We start from the raw sequence: 17,804 nt of genomic DNA on the forward strand, positions 1-17,804 counted from the left end.
CGTCACCAAAATTTTGACGGCCAACTACAAGTATAAAACGCATTAAGTGAAATGGCATCAGCATTATTTCTGCCTGTACAGTTTATAACTTTAACTGCTGGCTCCCCACTCAGTGTAGTGAAGAAAACTGGACCCGTCGGTTTACTATGTTTACAATTAATTTGGTTTTTACATTCATAACATTGTCTACTGAGTGATCACGCTGAGTAAAAACAGTTGCCCAAAAACCAAACTCTGTCCTTAACTCATCCTCTTAGTAGCATAACAAGCCGATAGGACTAATTCATGAGGCCTAAAAGTCTAAAAGTTACCTTTGACGAAATATTTACAAATAAAGGTTTGTCAGTAAAAAATAATGTGACATTTTAATCATTATAACTGAAAAACAACAGACCGTTTCTGATTTATGAACTTTTTTTGTACTAATCGAGTGTATATTTATAGATAGGACCTTTTCCTGAAGTATTGATGTTTCTGGGGAATTTGTCGGCGTTACACCAAGTTTATGCTAACCGCGGGTTTTAGTCTTTATTTGAGGAGCTAAACTTAGCTAACCGCTAAGAGAGTGGTACATTTTCATTCTCAACAACGTAAAGCACTAGAATGTCACTTTGTTGTGTTTAAGAAACCCAACAATCGCCATGAATCTAGACAGACTCCGGAAGCGTGTGCGGCACTACATCGATCAGGTAAAAGAAGCTTAGATGGCTGGATATCTCCTCTTTTAGCCGCTAAGACAGCTAAGCTGCTAGCTAGTAGTTGACTTGTGTAGGTAGCACGTTTAATAAAGGTTGTCAGATGTTACAAGGATGCTGAGAATGATTGCAACCTACAAACAAATGTATCTAAACACGAAGTTCATCATGGGTTCTTTTTCAAACAGATAAACATCTTTGAAGCCAGCTAGCATTTGTGTGGCCAGCTAGATTGCTAAGGCGTTGCTCAAACTTCAGTTTATTTAGCAACGCGATAACTGTTTAGTTCATTTATGCATCAATGTGTAGTTTAGTTTCATAACATTACTGAAAACAATAACTACATATTGTTGCTCTGAGATGTCTAAACATACTTTTAGACATTTTTTCTCCCCAGAATTCAACTACATTAAAGTTTAAATGTGTTTATTATTATTTTGCAGCAACAATATCAAAGTGCTCTCTTTTGGGCTGACAAAGTAGCGTCTTTATCACATGGTGAGTGTCCTGCCTTTTTATTATTATTATTATTATTATTATTATTATTATTATTTGGTATTAAGCTACATTAACCACTATGCTCCATTAACCTACAGCCAAGGCAAACCTACAGATTAGTTGAACCTGTAGGATGCTAACTCCATTTTCGTGTTTATTCTTATCAGAGGATCCTCAAGATATTTACTGGCTAGCACAGTGCCTTTATCTTACATCCCAGTACCACCGAGCCTCTCATGCTCTAAGATCTCGCAAACTTGACAAGGTAAGAGCTGTTACTTGTGGTTTATGTGTTGATTTTGCCACCAGCCGGTTAAATCAGTTTGTCAAAATGACCAACCCTATTGGCTGTAATGTTATTTATGGCTGGCATACACCTTAAACAGTTATCGCTGTCAGTATAATGCTTAAGGCATAAGTTGTCATATGTCCATCACATCTGAAATTTGTGTTATGTTTTTGTTTCATAGTTATATGGAGCCTGCCAGTATCTTGCTGCAAGGTGCCATGTGAGTATGACAAGATATTTAGACTGAACATACACTATATGGCCAAAAGTATACGGACACCTGTCCATCACATCCATATGTGAGCCTTTCAGCTGTTGCCACAAAGTTCGCTGTATGCTGTAACATTTATAATTTCCCTTCTCTGGAGCTAAGATGCCCGAACCTGTTCCAACAGCACAATGCTCCTGTGCACAAAGCAAGGTCCTTTATTTCATGAGCCCTGACCGCAACCCCACTGAACACCTTTGGGATGAACTGGAACACTGACTGCAGCCCAGGCCTCCTCACCTGACATCAGTGCCTGACCTCACTAATGCTCTTGTAGCTGAATGAGCAGAAATCCCCACAGTCATGGTCCAAAATCTAGTGGAAATCCTTTCCAGAAGAGTGGAGGGAAAGCAAAGGGAGACTAAATATGGAATGGGATGTTCAACAAGCACATATCAGTGTGATGGTCAGGTGTCCGCAAACCTTTGGCCATATAGTGTACATGTTGTCCAATTTCAGTTATTAGATATTACATATTTGGTCAAGCAAGTATCAGTATCAGGGTGAGTCAATACATAGCTCAATGTTCACTTTCTCACTAACTTGCTCATTTTTTTCCTTACAGTATGCTGCCAAAGAGTACCAGCAGGCCCTTGACATACTGGACATAGAAGAACCAGCAAGTAAAAAGTTACTGGATAAGGGTCTAAAGGAGGAGAGTGGCACCAGAGAAACCGCCAAAGAATGGGAAATGTCACCAGCATCTGTAAGCTCCTCTCCTCCTCTTATGAACATTTGAAGCTGCAGTGTATAGTATGTAAAGAATAAAACACAATAGGGTCTGTTGTTGTAGGAAAATGATCAGTGTTGGGGTTTTATTCTTCTTATACCACATCAATTAGCAAAAAATTCCTGCTTTTATTTATTAAAGAACATGTCATACTTTTTAACCACTTACGGTTATATTTAAGATTGTGAAACAACAACAAAAAAAAGTTAGTTCCTGTTATCTGAAGCTTTCATTCTCTTGAAATTAATAAGAAATTGAAACTAAAAAACGAGTATGGTACCAAGAAACCTCTGTCCTGAATACTTTCCAGTGCCACAAAATTTACTGACTGTTACAATGCACTGACACCTGAGACTGCTTCTGTAAATGTTAAATAATGAATAATAAGAAAGCATTACAATTAAACGTTTTTTTGTTTTTTTTTTAATTTTGTATTCGGTTTGGCTTTTATTGCTCACAGTAACCTGTCTCCATGGCAGCGGACTCAATAACACCGGAGCTAAAATGATTAATATTTGAAGGCCTTAGGAGCTTCAGTGGTTCTGACTCCCTGTAGTTTTCTCTCTCAGATCAGCAGTTCTATCTGCCTCCTACGGGGAAAGATCTATGATGCTATGGACAACAGACCTCTAGCCACATCCAGCTACAAAGAGGCCTTGAAACTAGACGTCTACTGCTTTGAAGCCTTTGACCTTTTAACATCCCATCACATGCTAACTGCTCAAGAGGGTGAGACAGACTCTCGCTAATCACATTTTATATTTTTATATTTTTAAGCTGGCTGCGGTGTAATAATCCTTTTGTATTTATATCACTCAGCCATAGAAACATTTCAATGGTGTGAAATCATTTTTCCTTCTGTCCTGCCACTGCAGAAAGAGATTTCTTGGATTCCCTTCCTTTTAGCCAACAATGTACTGAGGAGGAAGAGGAGCTGCTACGCTTTCTTTATGAAAATAAGTTAAAGAAGGTGAAAAAGTTTTTCATTTTCTTTTTGATGTTATTTTCATGTTTATTTCATCGGTTTGAACAAAAACATTCCAGTTACTGAATACTGATTCACATATTTCTCTGCATCACTCTGACAGTATAACAAGCCTAGTGAAATAGTGGTACCCGACATAGTGAATGGTCTTCAGGACAACTTGGATGTAGTCGTCTCTCTCGCAGAGCGACATTATTACAACTGTGACTTTAAGATGTGCTACACGCTCACGTCTATGTAAGTAAGCTTTATTTAGTCTGTCAGTCCTTTCTATAAGGGTTGTTTTATGTCATGTCTCCTGTCAAAATTAGTAGACATTTTAGTTATTCAAACCAATGAAAGCATATTTTATGTTTGTGTGTCTTTAACTCCAGTTTTATAAAGGGACACTTCTTTGATATGAATAATTACTATTGTGCAACAAATCACTTGTCTAAAAATGTCTCACATGCTCAAGCTATTTAGAAATGATTGGTTAGCTTCTGGAGATTTCAAATACAATGCTGCCATCAAGTAAACAGCAGTCCCCCCCCCTCCCTTTGCATCCAATAAACATTTATGTTTATGCCAGAAAACATTATGCCAGAAAGTCTGGCAGTATTCTGGATTCTTGTGTTGCATAATGACATCACCTAAACACTTTAAAGGTTATTGTTTAAATTAGTGCCCCGACACAATACTGGTTTGAAATGCTGGATTGGTATCAGACTGGATCACATATTTTCTAATCTGATTTACTGGCCAATTCTGTGTGGTGAACATGTTAATTTGACTGGCACAACATTAGGGATGGCCACAGAGTACTTAAGTACCTGCAGTGGGCAGCAATGATTGATAATGACAAAGGCAATAAAAATATAATTGACCGTTTATTTATTTGCTTACTTACTTACCCGCTTCATCGGGTACATCTTAGATTGATTCGAAGCCTAGTAGCAATCAACAAAACATAAAATCTCCTAGAAAAGGAACTGTAATCTTCATTTGTGCAGTCAAGGGCTCATACCCCTCTACCACAAAAATCACAAATGATCTGATAAACAAGTGTGAAATTATGTGTGGAGCTTAATTTCTGTGCACTGCTTTATGAGTGTGTTTTACCTTTTTTTTTTTTTTTTTTTTTTTTTTTTTTTTTTTTAAATCATGTTCACTGAGTGTTTATCCTGTGTTTATACCCAGGGTAATGGTCAAAGACCCATTTCATGCTAATTGTTTACCAGTGCACATTGGAACCCTAGTGGAGCTGAGTAAAGCAAATGGTAGGACAGTGAATTACCTCATTTTACTCTTCTGCATGAAAATCTTTCATATCCTAAGTTTAATTTCCTTTTATCTCTGCAGAATTGTTTTACCTCTCTCATAAGCTGGTGGATTTATACCCCAATAACCCAGTGAGTGCAGTCTTTGAATGATGTCATTCATGCATGCAGTACACTGTTCATTTGTTTTCTACTTCGTAATTTTCTGCATTCTATTTGTTGTCTAGGTCTCATGGTTTGCTGTTGGATGTTACTATCTGATGGTTGGGCATAAAAATGAACATGCACGGCGGTACCTTAGGTAAGATCAAGGGTGTCAAACTCAGATTCTACCTGGGCCACTTCAGCATGTATGTGAGCCCTTGATTTGCCGTAAATTAAGGCTATTCGTTTAAAAAAAAAAAAACACACACAAAAAAAACCCCCAAACAGATCTATTTTATTGACCAACACCAGTAACCTATGCTCTGAAAGTAGAATATGGCATTTCTAGGAAACAAAATGGCTTCCAAATTATTAAATTTGAGCACTATTAGATTTAGATGATAACATTATATTAAAAATAAAAAAGGTTTTTCCAAATATTGAAAATCTATAATGTTAAGCAAGAACTTTCAAAAGAACTCGAACAGGCTTATCTCTGCTAAGGATATACATGTACTTAGTCTCTTTTGTCTTCACACTTCTTCAACTTTTCTTTTTTCAAAATATTTGTAGGTCTCTACATTGGGTGATGCATTTCATGATTTGGAGTCAGTCACTGAATCACATACACCCGATGCATTTCTGAAGTGTTTTTAGAATCAGGTTTGACTTGCATTTAATGCAGCAGATAGGCATTGATTTAACCAGAGTTTCAGCACTGTGAGTCCAAGCATGCTGTACAGTGGCGCATGCCGAATGCGGATGTATCGTCACTGTGCTACAGCTCTGCCCTTAATTCTAGCTAGTGTGAAAGTGCTGATAATCAAAAGTCCTGATGAGCTGTTAGTCAGTGTGATGTTTTGTTTGGGTTGTAGTAAGGCCACTACACTGGAGCGCACATACGGGCCAGCGTGGATCGCATATGGTCATTCATTTGCAGTGGAAAGTGAGCATGACCAGGCCATGGCAGCTTACTTCACAGCCGCCCAGCTAATGAAAGGGTAAGTACACCTGCAATTATAGACACGTTTCAGGTTATTACAATGCACAGTATAATTCCCATTATATGCTAATTTGCAAAACAAGCATGTGTATATTGACTGTTCCCCTACAAGATGTCACTTACCCATGCTGTATATCGGTCTGGAGTACGGCCTCACCAACAACCCAAAGCTAGCAGAGCGCTTTTTTAGCCAGGCTCTGAGCATCGCTCCAGAGGATCCGTTCGTCATCCATGAGGTTGCCGTGGTGGCCTTCCAGAATGGAGAGTAAGTGGGCTTTGTTACAGACACATTAAGTTTATCAAGTTGCATGGTGTTTATGTCTGTTGTATGGCTATGACACTGCTGACTTACCAGTTGTACTGTTTCAGCTGGAAGACGGCAGAGAAGTTGTTTATAGATGCATTGGAGAAGATCAAGGCTATTGGCAATGAGGTATTTACCCAGTCATTCTGTGAGAGAATTTTGTCTGGATTGTTGAAATGACATTTTTTTTTTGGGCAGTCGTGGCTCAGTGGTTAAGGCTGCTGGTGAAAATCCTGACAAACTGCCACCATTGAGCCCTTTGAACAAGACTCTTAACCATCAACTGCTCAGTTTTATCCTATCTCACTTGTAAGTCACTTTGGTTAAAAGTGTCATCCCTATGAATAAATGTAAGGGTTAATGTTGATTTTCTCTAACTATAACTTTGTTTGAAAAGTGTACTATGGTGTAAATATTGGACCCTGTCGTTAATTAAACATATTTCCTCTTTTCTCTAGGTCACAGTGGACAAATGGGAGCCATTGTTAAACAATCTAGGTCATGTGTGTCGAAAGCTAAAGTAAGTTAAATGCCAAAGCTGCGATGTCAGTGTGTTGGGTTTTTTTTTTTTTTTTTTTTTTTTTTGTGTCCTTCTATGTTATCCCTAAACAGCCGTTAAAATATCTACTGGAAAATCTGGTTTTTTTTTCCCTCTATATTGTCTCAGTAATGCATAATTACTTCATCACTGCTAATTCAACTGTGTTTACAAACCCTTAGAGTGGTGCTGCTCTTATTTTGCAAAATATCTTATCAATAGGCTGCATTATCTCTAAGCACCGCATACAGAGCTGCTCTAACTAGGAAATTACCTGAAAAGGATAGGCTTCGAAAATTATCCAAAGTGCTAGTGTTTAATGAAGAGCTTTCAGAAGCATTGGGCACACTGAATCTCTTTTCTGCTGTTTATTCTCTCTGCTTCTCTAGTCCTCCTCCTGTCTCTCTGCATAAATAGTGTATTGTACTGCATAAATAGTCTATATTGTCATTATAGTGCACAATGAATTATTCATTTCCACTTGCCATTCATACTTGAAGACCATGCTCTTCACATTTTCTCCAAGTGTTTATTTTGGAATGAGGTGTTCTGAGGTTTTTTTGCAGAAAGGTAGACTGATATCATTGTTCTGTTATAAAATAAATACTTTCACCTCATTCTCTTTTCTCTTTTTTTTTAAAAAAAAAAAAAAAAAAAAAAAAAAGGATAAATGAATACTTGTCAACAATGTATTCACTCATGCCTATATATTCTGTTCAGTGTATAAATGATGTAGTTGCTAATTCCTAAAATGTCATTATTATTATTATTATTATTATTATTATTACAGGAAGTATGAGCAGGCTCTGGAATACCATCGACAGGCTCTAGTCCTTGTTCCCCAGCATGCGTCCACCTACTCAGCTATCGGCTATGTGCACAGCCTTATGGGGGACTTTGAAAGTGCCATTGACTATTTTCACACTGTAGGTGATCCAGCTGCCCTTTTAGTTGCAAATGCTCTTGTCATTAGTTTAATATTTTCAGTGAGCATAAGTGTTATCAATTATTATTATAGTTATTTTTATTAATTTGCAGGCCCTTGGTCTGAAAAGGGATGACACATTTTCTGTTACGATGCTTGGCCACTGCATTGAGATGTATATTGGTGACTCTGATGCATATATAGGTAAGTTAACTCCTCTCACTACATGAGACAAGAACTGTTGCTTATTGTGTACCAATGTGCTCAGACCTAATGGTTTTTCTCTGACACAGGAACAGATATCAAGGACAAAGTAAAGATGATCCCCAGCACAACAGCCTTAAAGAAGATACTCAGCACTCCAGCCGAAGAGAGCGAGAATCAGACGCAGCCTCTGGAGGAGAGCAGCGTCATGTCCCTGGAGACGCCGCCTGCCGAAGCCTTCCAGCGCTTCCTCTTAGAATGTGACTTGCGCGAGAGTGACATGATGCTAGAGACCTCCATGTCTGACACCAGCACGTGATGAATGTGCTTGAACCTGAGTGCTGATGGGTTCTGGAGAAAATAGCAAGAAATAAGTATTTGCAAATGACCGAGCTGCTCTGAGGAAGACCTCACGTGAACCATCAATATCTATGGTGACTTTGTATTTTGCACCCATGTGGATTTTTACTACAAATAAATATGCTGAGCTGAATGCAAAAGGGTTTCAAAGGGAAAAAAAACACTTCCTACAATAAACCCTGTGTCAATATTTTTATACATTGTCATTGGTGTTTTTTTATTTATTTTGTTTTGTTTTTTCTTTTGTTTTGCTTTGTTTTTGCATTCTTAAGAATCATCTCGTACTTACGCCTATTAATAGAAACATTGGATTGTTACAGACAGAAGAATTCTCTGCTTGCAAGTTGATGCATGGTGGCACAATGGCGCAGCAGATACTGTTCACAGCTCTGGCTTTGATCCTGAGCTCAGGTTGATGTCTGTGTGCAGTTTTTGTGCATGATCTCCCGTGTTTGTGCGGGTTTCCCTCAGGTTCTCTGGTTTCCTCCCACAGTCCAAAAACATGCAGGTGCCCAGAGTTACTGGGATAGGCTACAGATCCACTGTGACCCTAATCAGGATCAAGTGGTTACTGAAGATTTAATTAGTTAGTTGTTTAACAAAGACATCTGTTACTCTTTGGAGATATATATATATATATATATATATATATATATATATATATATATATATATATATATATATATATATATATATATATATATATATATAATTTTAGATTTATTATTAATAATAATAATAATAAGCATTAATCCCAATGTAAATGAAAGGACTCAGGTTTTGCCACTGGCACTCTGCGATCTCTTAAATCAGTCGCACTTGTGTAAGGGATAGTGAGAGTTTTGCATCTCTCCTGCCACGATTCCTCACTCGTTCAGTAAAGACGCCTCCTCTCCACTGCAGTCTAACGTCATGGCTCTTCAGCTCAGCGGCGGGTGAGTAGCAGCTGATTTAGAGCAGACTCACACCCTACCCTGATGTCTGGAAGATGAGCGGTGTCCTTTAGAGTACCGGAGATGGGCTGCACGCCTTCTAAAGCCAACATCACATACACTCATGAGCATGTGTGTGGGGATCTGGACACCTGCTCCACCTTCTTACCGAGTGTCAAAAGCTCCGTGTCCACGCCGGAGAGACCCGCAACCAGACTGCGCGTGGACCCCGGTGCCAACTGCAAAGAAACTTTCCTTACCGGTAAGACCGGAGAAACAGTCTGCTTCTGGGAGGGCGGGACTCTGTGTTAGACTCGCTACAATATCGTAGACTATATCTATCTGCTTTCTTGACAGTTTACGCCAAAAGTTGTGGCACAGGATCTGGCAGCCCGAAACTATTTTAACTGTGTGTCACATTAAAGCTTCAACATAACACAGAGTGCAAAACTCTGCATTGCACATCGATTCTGGGGGGAAAAAACATGTACATCTGTTTTGCAATTTATCTGTTAAAAAAAGAAGAAGAAGAAGAAGAATTCCAGAGGACTGGAAATGAAATGCGGTTTATCCTGCAACAATACATCAATCCAAAACATAAGGCAAAGTCACCAGAAACACTGTTTGGGAAGAAACTAAAGAAAGCAGTAAGAATAGCTTTAACTGAACGCAGTGCTGGACATCTGAAAGAGTTATAACACAAATGCTAATGTCAGTGGAAGCATATCTATTTTATATATAAATGTAAAGAGCATAAGCACACTGTTTATGGATATTTAGCCTATATCACACGCAGAAAGGGAAACGCATATATACTTTTTTTTAATCACATTTTTTCGCAATTCATATCTTGGCATACACTATTTGACCAATTTTGTCACTTGTAATAATAAAGGAACTGTGTATGTATGTATATATATGTAATATATTATTATAGAAATAATAATAATAATTTATTACAAACACCTGTAATAATAAAGGACCTAAAGGAACATCATCTTACACATTAAATGTCTTGTTTAACAAATTTTGTCCTCTTCATTTGTCCTATGTAACGTTTCCATTTCACTGCACTGCTATTAGTACAGTACTATGTAGTGCAGCAGTATGGGCTTTGTGTGTAGCCTGTATTTTCCCCATAACTAGTCGTGGTGTTTATTGCAGTGCCTAGTCGGGACTGTTATGGCCGCTTGGCGAGTCAGCAGCCTGAGAGCCCGGACGCGTGGAGCGCGATGAGTACAGCCAGTCCCTTCGCACCGAGGACCAGCGACTCCAGCGACTCTGAAGGCAGCGAGGCACCTGCCGGAAAGCGGTAAAAACCGTCGCACGTCAGTGAACCTAATTAACGACACTTTGGCAGTGTTGCCTGGGAGACGCTTTCAGGCACTGAGCTACTCTATTAGCACAGCAGCTAGTTATTCCAGGCTTTTCTCGTCGGATTGAACTTTTACCTGTATTTGGGCATTTTAATAACCACTTACGCATTATTCTGCCGTATACATAAATTCGAATAAGTCGAATTTAGGAGGCGAACAAAAAGAGAAATATGATCGCGCCACAGCTTGACTCTCCAATTCTCGCGGTGTTTGGACACTGAATTCTCGCGAGCGTCTGCGGATTCCGAAGGCGAAGAGGAGAAATGGAGAGATGAGGGCTGAAAAGGAGCCGACAACGGGAAGCAGAGAGAGAGGCGTCGTCGAGATACAGCTGAGGGACGCTCAGAGGGAGCAGGACAGCGCCACGGCCAATTCGAAGCACAAAGAGGAGAAAAAGGAAATCTTCACCAAGGTAGGTCAACACACGACGCTCGTGTTGCGTGTGTTTACTGTGCGCCGTCCGGCTCGTGATGAAGGATTCAGCACCACAGACAGCGCACCGGGAGCGCCAGGACGCGCGCTCCTCAAAGCACACAAACCAAGCCAAGTACAGAGCGCCACGACCATGCGCTTAATAAAGTGTGGAAAATAAAGAACTTTTATGCTATGCATTGTTTACATTGGCAAAAATAAAAACAAAAACAGTTAGGCTATGCGATTGATTACATTATAAAGATGCATCGACTTATTTAAATGTCTGTGCTGTTCATTAGGCTACCGCGCATTTTCGTTCAAGGCAACTGAGCAAGACTGTACTGTAAATGCCTCATGTAGACTACTGTATTGTATGTTTAACACACACACACACACACACACACACACACACTTGCCAGCAGGAGAGTAATATATGCCGTAAAGGAGTCGTGGTGCAATCAAATCTACACGTGACCTTGGTTATTTTGCAATCCTCTAACCCAAAGCTTTTACAACACCAAAGGCCCCAGTGTCTATTAACCCCTTAAAGCCTCACTTTACACTCACTGTCCACGTTAATAGCAACACCTGTACACCTGCTCATTTATGCAGTTATCCAATCAGCCAATCATGTGGCAGCAGCACAATGCATAAAATCATGCAGATAAAGGTCATGTGCTTCAGATAATGTTCACATCAGAATGAGGGAAAAGTGTGATCTCTGTGACTTTGACTGTGGCATGGTTGTTGGTGCCAGACGGGCCGGTTTGAGTATTTCAGAAACTACTGATCTCCTGGGATTTTTACACACAACAGTCTCTAGCATTTACACAGAATGGTGCAAAACAAAAACATCCTGTGAGCAGAGGGTCTGCAGGCTGAAACACCTTACCGATGAGAGAGATATGAGGATAATGACCGGACTGGTCTGAGCTGACAGGAAATCTATAGTAACACAAATAAGCACTCTTTACGACCGTGTTGAGCAGAAAAGCATCTCAGAAAGCATATCAAACTTTGAGACGGATGGGCTACAACAGCAGAAAACCACATCGGGTTCCACTCCTGTCAGCCAAGAACAGGAATCTGAGGCTATCATGGGCACAGATTATCATGAGGTTACTGTTCTTGGCTGACAGGAGGGGAACCCGATGTGGTCTTCTGCTGTTTCACCTTAATGTTTGATATTTTGCGCATGATGAGATGCGTTTCGGCTTTTCTGCTCATCACGGTTGTGTAGAGTACTGTGTGAGTTACTATATCCTTCCTGGCAGCTCAAACCAATCTGTCCATTTTCCCCTGATCTTTCTTATCAACAAGGAGTTTCCACCCACAGAACTGTTGCTCACTCAATGTTTTTTTGTTTTTTGCACCATTCTGTGTAAACTCTAGAGTCTGTTGTGTGTAAAAATCCTAGGAGAATGGAAGTTTCTGAAATACTCAAACCAGCCCATCTGGCGCCAACAACCATGCCACAGTCAAAGTCACAGAGATCACACTTTCTCTTCATTCTGATGTTTGATGTGTACATTACTTGAAGCTCTTGACCTGAATCTGTACAGCACTGGTGCCACATGATTGTCTGATTAGATAACTGCATGAATGTGCAGGTGTACAGGGGTTCCTAATAAAGTGAACGGTGAGTGCATAATAAGTTATTCATCTTAAAATATAACAGTATTCATCAAATAATTGAAAATGGTATGTAGTTACAAGAATGAAGAATGTAAAGTTGTGAGAGTTTAAGGGGTTTAACAACTACAGTGTTAATGTAAATATGGCTGACATAAATTGATACCACAGAGCAAATTCAGCACTGTAGGTGTTATTACAATACTTGGTTAGTTTGCTGTAAAAATGACACACAGCTCCCTTTTCTAGGTTGTGATTCGACGTCTTCCACCCAGCCTGTCAAAAGACCAGCTTGAGGAGCATCTCAGTCCACTGCCTTCTTATGACTATTTTGAGTTCTTTCCTGCTGATCAAAGGTATTTAGATTCTGGTAAATTTATGCTGAAGAAGATTTTGGTAAATTTATTCTTGATAGAATATATCATTAACAAACCTGTTTGGGTTTTATTCTGCAGCCTGTATCCACATCTTTTCTCCAGAGCATACATCAACTTTAAAAACCCAGAGGATATTGTTCTCTTCAGAGATCGTTTTGATGGTTACGTTTTTATTGATAATAAAGGTAAGACTTTACATACATACATTGTATAAAAGCAGACACTTTTATACAAAGTAACAGGCAATCAAGGATGTTGAGTGTTGCAGGCCTTGCTCAAAGTCACCACAGTGACAGCTTATTGATACTGGGTTTTCAACTCTCAACCTACACCTACTTTCACATCAACGACTAAAATGATAATATGAATAATGTCTTTTTCTGTGTTTCATTTAGGTCAAGAATATCCAGCTATTGTAGAATTTGCACCTTTTCAGAAGGTTTCAAAGAAGAAGCTCAAGAAGAAAGATGCCAAAGCAGGAAGCATTGAAGAAGGTATATGTGTATATGTGATTGTTAAAAAAAAAACTTTCACTGAATGTTGATGTTTTTTTTAAAATTATTATTTAATATGCAGAGATCCAAAGGTTTGTTTTTCCTGCTAGATCCAGAATACAAACGATTTCTGGAGAACTACTCTTGTGATGAGGAGAAGTCAATGGCCAATCCAGAAACACTGTTGGGAGAAATTGAGGCTAAAACAAGAGAGCTCATAGGTAAATATGCATGTTTGTTTTGGCACCATACATAGCTAAACTGATGGTGGCTTCTCTTGTACATTTTATATGTGCTACAATGCGAGTTGAAATTCATCTTCTATTGAAACTGTTCAGTGGTAGGTAACTCTTTTTCCTGCAAAATGATTAATTGCAAAATGATTTATGATTAATTTTCGCATTTCACTTGATTTCAGCTAAAAGGACAACGCCACTTCTGGAGTACATTAAGAACAAGAAGTTGGAGAAGCAGGTTGGGAAATAGAAACTATTCTGGGTTTCTCTTTAATAAATATATGAGTACAGTAAGGACACTTTTATGCTTTTGTTTTTTCTGTTTTATTTTTTTAAAATACAGAGAATTCGGGAGGAAAAAAGGGAAGAGAGGAGACGCCGAGAACTGGAAAAGAAACGGCAAAGGGAAGAGGAGAAAAGGAAACGGCGAGAAGAGGAGAGGCGAAAACGGAAAGAGGCAGAGAAGCAGAAGAAACTCTCAGAAAAGGATATCAAAATCAAGGTCTAACCACTTCCTCTTTTAGATTTTTGATTTAGATGTTTGCCAGCAAGCCTATTTTGTCAGCAAGGCTCACTGAAAATCACTGAATTGTAGTTTTAATAATAATCCTGATGTTTCTGTAGCTTTTGAAGAAATGTGACAGGGATGATGAGGTGGAATCAGACAGACTGAAAGACAAAGGAGACAGTGGAGAGACGGAGAGGAACAAGTGGGAGAAATCCACAGGCCACACCAAGGCAAAGGAACCTAAAGACAAGTGTGAAACGTTTTCATGCTGTATATTTGAATAGATGTGTAAATGTAATTCTCCTTTGAGCTTTCAGTCACACCATCTGAAGAACTGGAGTGAGAATATTTGTGCTTTTGTGGGTTTCTACTCTACGGTAGAGTTCAGTTGGAGAGTGATAAGGAGCAGCGGGATGGCCACGGCCGCCGGCAGAGAGATAAAGACCACAGGGGCCGAGAAGAGGAGCGGAAGCGGCAACGGCATCACTATGAGTTCGATAAGTTCATGCGCCGCAAGGAGGAGACCAAATGGGGCAAAGGTTACTGTCACGACCGGGCAAAGAAAGATGGTCACCACCATGGCTACTCCTACTGCCCTGAGATGGGGGACAAGTCAAGCAAGGAGGACCGGGATGACATGGGGAGCAGGAAGGAACGTATTCGTAATAAGGTGAGCGAGAGCTGATAGAACATCAGTGACTCAACCACAGTCTATGTACTGCAAACAGCAGGCTCTAGTGCTATCAGTGTATGATTAATCTACTCAGCGTTTAGGAAAAATGTAAGAAACTTCATTAGGTTAATCATTAAGGACATCACTTTACATTACTTAAGGACACATCACATTATTTAAGGACAACACAAGCACATGTCATGGCATTGTGAACATAAACCAAGAATATTCATCAGTCTGTTTACCCAACACTCAGCCATGTAGTACAGACAATGTTACAGCCATTAGCAGAGGTTTCCTTTAGACTTTTCATCACAGACATTGTCTTGAAGTTTCATTATGTCAGTGGGTTTGCAATACAAATCCTCCTCCCTCCTGGGGTTTGTATCGCAGCCCAGGCTTGTGTTGTGAATGCTGATGTGCTGTCGAGGCAGTTAGCTGTGAATTTAGCTGTTGGCAATTTTGGGCTGATGATTGATGGAAGGCAACATGTCTCTCAGTCTGTATTAGTGCATCAGGAGAAAAGGACCTCCCAGTCTGAGGGGCCAGACCAGATAGGAGGGGCTCTGCCAGCCAAGGTACAGCTAGCCTTTGAGCCTTTCTACCCAAGGGGAGGGGATACCACACTGATGTACGCTGGGAGGCCCCACACCTTACCATGCTAGGCCTCGTTGTTGACAGCAAATGCCACAGCATGTTAGTAATAAGGTTTTTGACAACTGGCAATAGTCATTCCAATTTGGAACCAAGCACAAGACCAAAACCATCCATTTTTAATTTCCATACATTCAATTCATATAATTATATAATCTCAGAATATTATAGAGCTTTTGCTGTCAAAAACATATCGTGTGCTATTCTAAAGTTTAAATACATTGGTAGGACACTGATCAGAGCCAGAGAGTATTTCTATTCTGGTAAATTAGGGCTTTGTGAAGGGCTTACTGCAGTCACAGAGAAATAAAATGTGAGTCCCTTGCTCTTGTCTTCTGTGTCTCAATATTGTCTCGGGAACAGGACCGACCTGCCATGCAGCTGTACCAGCCAGGAGCTCGTAACCGTAAGCGCATGGGGTCTGGGAACAAAGGCTTTGACTTCAGCCGGCTCTCTCCGGAGCCAAGCACTGAACCCTGCTATGAGCTGACCATAGGAACAGGCTCTGAGAAAAGTGGAGATGAGTGACAGAAAAAGCATGCTTCACCTACAGGCAAGAGGCAGAGTAGTAGTATGGCCAGAGAATAAACCTCCCTGATCATGTTCTTGATGTGCTCTGTCCTTATTTCCATGCACTGTGTCAGCTGTATATTCAAACCCATAGATTATGTTAATGTTATTAGATTCTACTGTATGTTTGAGTTTCATGTCAAAGAACACTGCCTCACTGGGTTCACATTTTTCTACATTTTCACAACATAGGCACTTATCAGATGTTGTTTGTTGACCTCCACTCTACAATCACATCCCTCATCATTTACAGAGGACATATTTATATGCTTTTTTTAGTGAATCATATAGAATCCATAACATGTGAGAGTTTATGGATAGTGTAGTACAGATAGTGTACAGATTTTACTGTAAAAATCATAAGCAAATGTTGTGAAATGCATATTTTTAATATATAAAATGTATGTTTCTGTTGTGCAACTGCAGAATAGGTTCAAAAGAGAAACTAATAAAATGTATGTGTGCATATGCACATTACTTCTTTTATCTTGGATGTAAAAATCACTTACCCAATTTAATAATTCAGTATGTACCTCTTAATTTTAGATAATAATAATACTAAAATGCTAATGCCTGCTTTTTATATATTAAACTGACATTTTGTACTCTTGTAGTACTCCTAAATTGAGCCTAACTCATAATAATTATTATAACAAATAAGCAACATTTCACCTGCGAGCCAAGAAGTACACATTTTGGCTTTCATTAAAAGCTATGGAGAATGACTAAGTTGACTTTTACTCAGATCTATGTAAAATGTCATCAGAACATCAATCATGCTTTTTATATGGTTGTACAATTGATGGCAATCATGTTTTACATGCCTCGGTGACACACCATTTCTTTGCTAAAGATGACAAGGTTCTTTTGCTCTCATTTGAAAGACCATGAAAACCAAGCCTTTTCACATAAATAATTACATTACAATGCATTTTGATGGAATTATTAATATTGTTTGTCTAAAATAAAATTTCACATTGTAGAAAGAACAGTGCATCTATTTGTTTAAAAATACTTTAATAAAATGAGAACTGATTTCAGATCAAGTATCAGAACTGGCACAGAAATTTAATACACAGTGAAGAAGTACACTCAACAATGAACCAACTGTCAGTAGGCATGTTTGCATACAGAGCTCACCCCAACACCAAAGGTTTTTTTTTCCTGTAATTGACATAAACCTTATATTCAGAATGATGATACTTCTATTTTATTAGTATTTAAGGTCAGGAACATGCCAGTCACGAAAAACAGTACACTACAAAAAATGACTTGGCAAATATTTTGAATATAGTGGAATTTATCTAGTATTTCCTATTAGAAGGTTACAGTAAACCAAATGTAAGATTATTAAACCTAGACATTTCTACTAATTTCAAGCTTTACATTTTCTTGTTTTATTGGCAGATAATTTTGCTACTTTCTAGAAATAAGTGCTTAAAATTAGCGAAATTATCTGCCATAGAACAAGATTATCAGGCTTGAGATTAGTAAAAAAAAAAAAAAAAAAAACAGACAGGAAATAAATTTATAATCCTATATTTGGTTTATTGTAATCTTATAATAGGAAATATTAGATAAAATTGACTATGTTCAAGATATTTTCACTTGCTAAAATGTCAAGTTTTTGCAGCATGTATAACCATGGTGATCTTTGTGAGCTCTTCTAGGCTAACAGGTAGTATGCGATAAAGCTGAGGGAAGTGACACTTAGGTGAAGCAACCTAGCAAGTTGG

The 17,804-nt window shown here is 38.9% G+C and overlaps 2 protein-coding genes across 4 annotated transcripts; both read left to right on the top strand.

Moving 5' to 3' along the window:
- The first annotated feature begins 462 nt into the window (after window positions 1-462).
- cdc16 (cell division cycle 16 homolog (S. cerevisiae)) lies at window positions 463-8,398 on the top strand. Its single transcript, XM_026946782.3, has 18 exons — window positions 463-689; window positions 1,139-1,193; window positions 1,361-1,458; window positions 1,664-1,702; window positions 2,316-2,456; window positions 3,050-3,209; window positions 3,356-3,450; window positions 3,569-3,702; window positions 4,645-4,724; window positions 4,807-4,856; window positions 4,952-5,025; window positions 5,744-5,869; window positions 5,984-6,136; window positions 6,241-6,304; window positions 6,634-6,695; window positions 7,504-7,639; window positions 7,752-7,842; window positions 7,932-8,398. Exons 1-18 carry the CDS (start codon window positions 642-644, stop codon window positions 8,159-8,161), a joined length of 1,836 nt encoding a protein of 611 aa, XP_026802583.1. The 5' UTR covers window positions 463-641; the 3' UTR covers window positions 8,162-8,398.
- Window positions 8,399-8,981: 583 nt separating this feature from the next.
- Window positions 8,982-17,476, top strand: upf3a (UPF3A regulator of nonsense mediated mRNA decay). 3 transcript variants are annotated; one of them, XM_053233848.1, is made up of 12 exons: window positions 8,982-9,396; window positions 10,299-10,922; window positions 12,806-12,912; window positions 13,012-13,118; window positions 13,329-13,427; window positions 13,538-13,648; window positions 13,846-13,901; window positions 14,007-14,165; window positions 14,288-14,421; window positions 14,553-14,841; window positions 15,345-15,422; window positions 15,862-17,476. In XM_053233848.1, the coding sequence occupies exons 2-12, from the start codon at window positions 10,782-10,784 to the stop codon at window positions 16,024-16,026; spliced, it is 1,446 nt and encodes a 481-aa protein (XP_053089823.1). In that variant the 5' UTR covers window positions 8,982-9,396; window positions 10,299-10,781; the 3' UTR covers window positions 16,027-17,476. The 3 variants fall into 3 exon arrangements, with proteins under 3 accessions (XP_053089823.1, XP_026803991.1, XP_026804000.1); XM_026948190.3 differs by lacking the exon at window positions 8,982-9,396 and having other exon boundaries at window positions 10,221-10,922; XM_026948199.3 differs by lacking the exons at window positions 8,982-9,396; window positions 15,345-15,422 and having other exon boundaries at window positions 10,223-10,922; window positions 15,862-17,474.
- Window positions 17,477-17,804: the final 328 nt, after the last annotated feature.

The sequence above is a fragment of the Pangasianodon hypophthalmus genome, chromosome 5 (genome assembly GCF_027358585.1).
Source record: "Pangasianodon hypophthalmus isolate fPanHyp1 chromosome 5, fPanHyp1.pri, whole genome shotgun sequence".
Lineage (NCBI taxonomy): Eukaryota > Metazoa > Chordata > Actinopteri > Siluriformes > Pangasiidae > Pangasianodon > Pangasianodon hypophthalmus.

Excerpts from the sequence above, each read along its gene's own strand:
- cdc16 (XM_026946782.3), top strand. The coding sequence starts at position 642 with ATGAATCTAGACAGACTCCGGAAGCGTGTGCGGCACTACATCGATCAG. Across the intron at positions 1,703-2,315 it reads ATCTTGCTGCAAGGTGCCAT|TATGCTGCCAAAGAGTACCA; the intron begins GTGAGTATGACA and ends TTTTCCTTACAG. Across the intron at positions 7,640-7,751 it reads CCATTGACTATTTTCACACT|GCCCTTGGTCTGAAAAGGGA; the intron begins GTAGGTGATCCA and ends ATTAATTTGCAG.
- upf3a (XM_053233848.1), top strand. The coding sequence starts at position 10,782 with ATGAGGGCTGAAAAGGAGCCGACAACGGGAAGCAGAGAGAGAGGCGTC. Across the intron at positions 13,119-13,328 it reads CGTTTTTATTGATAATAAAG|GTCAAGAATATCCAGCTATT; the intron begins GTAAGACTTTAC and ends TGTTTCATTTAG. Across the intron at positions 14,422-14,552 it reads GCAAAGGAACCTAAAGACAA|AGTTCAGTTGGAGAGTGATA; the intron begins GTGTGAAACGTT and ends ACTCTACGGTAG.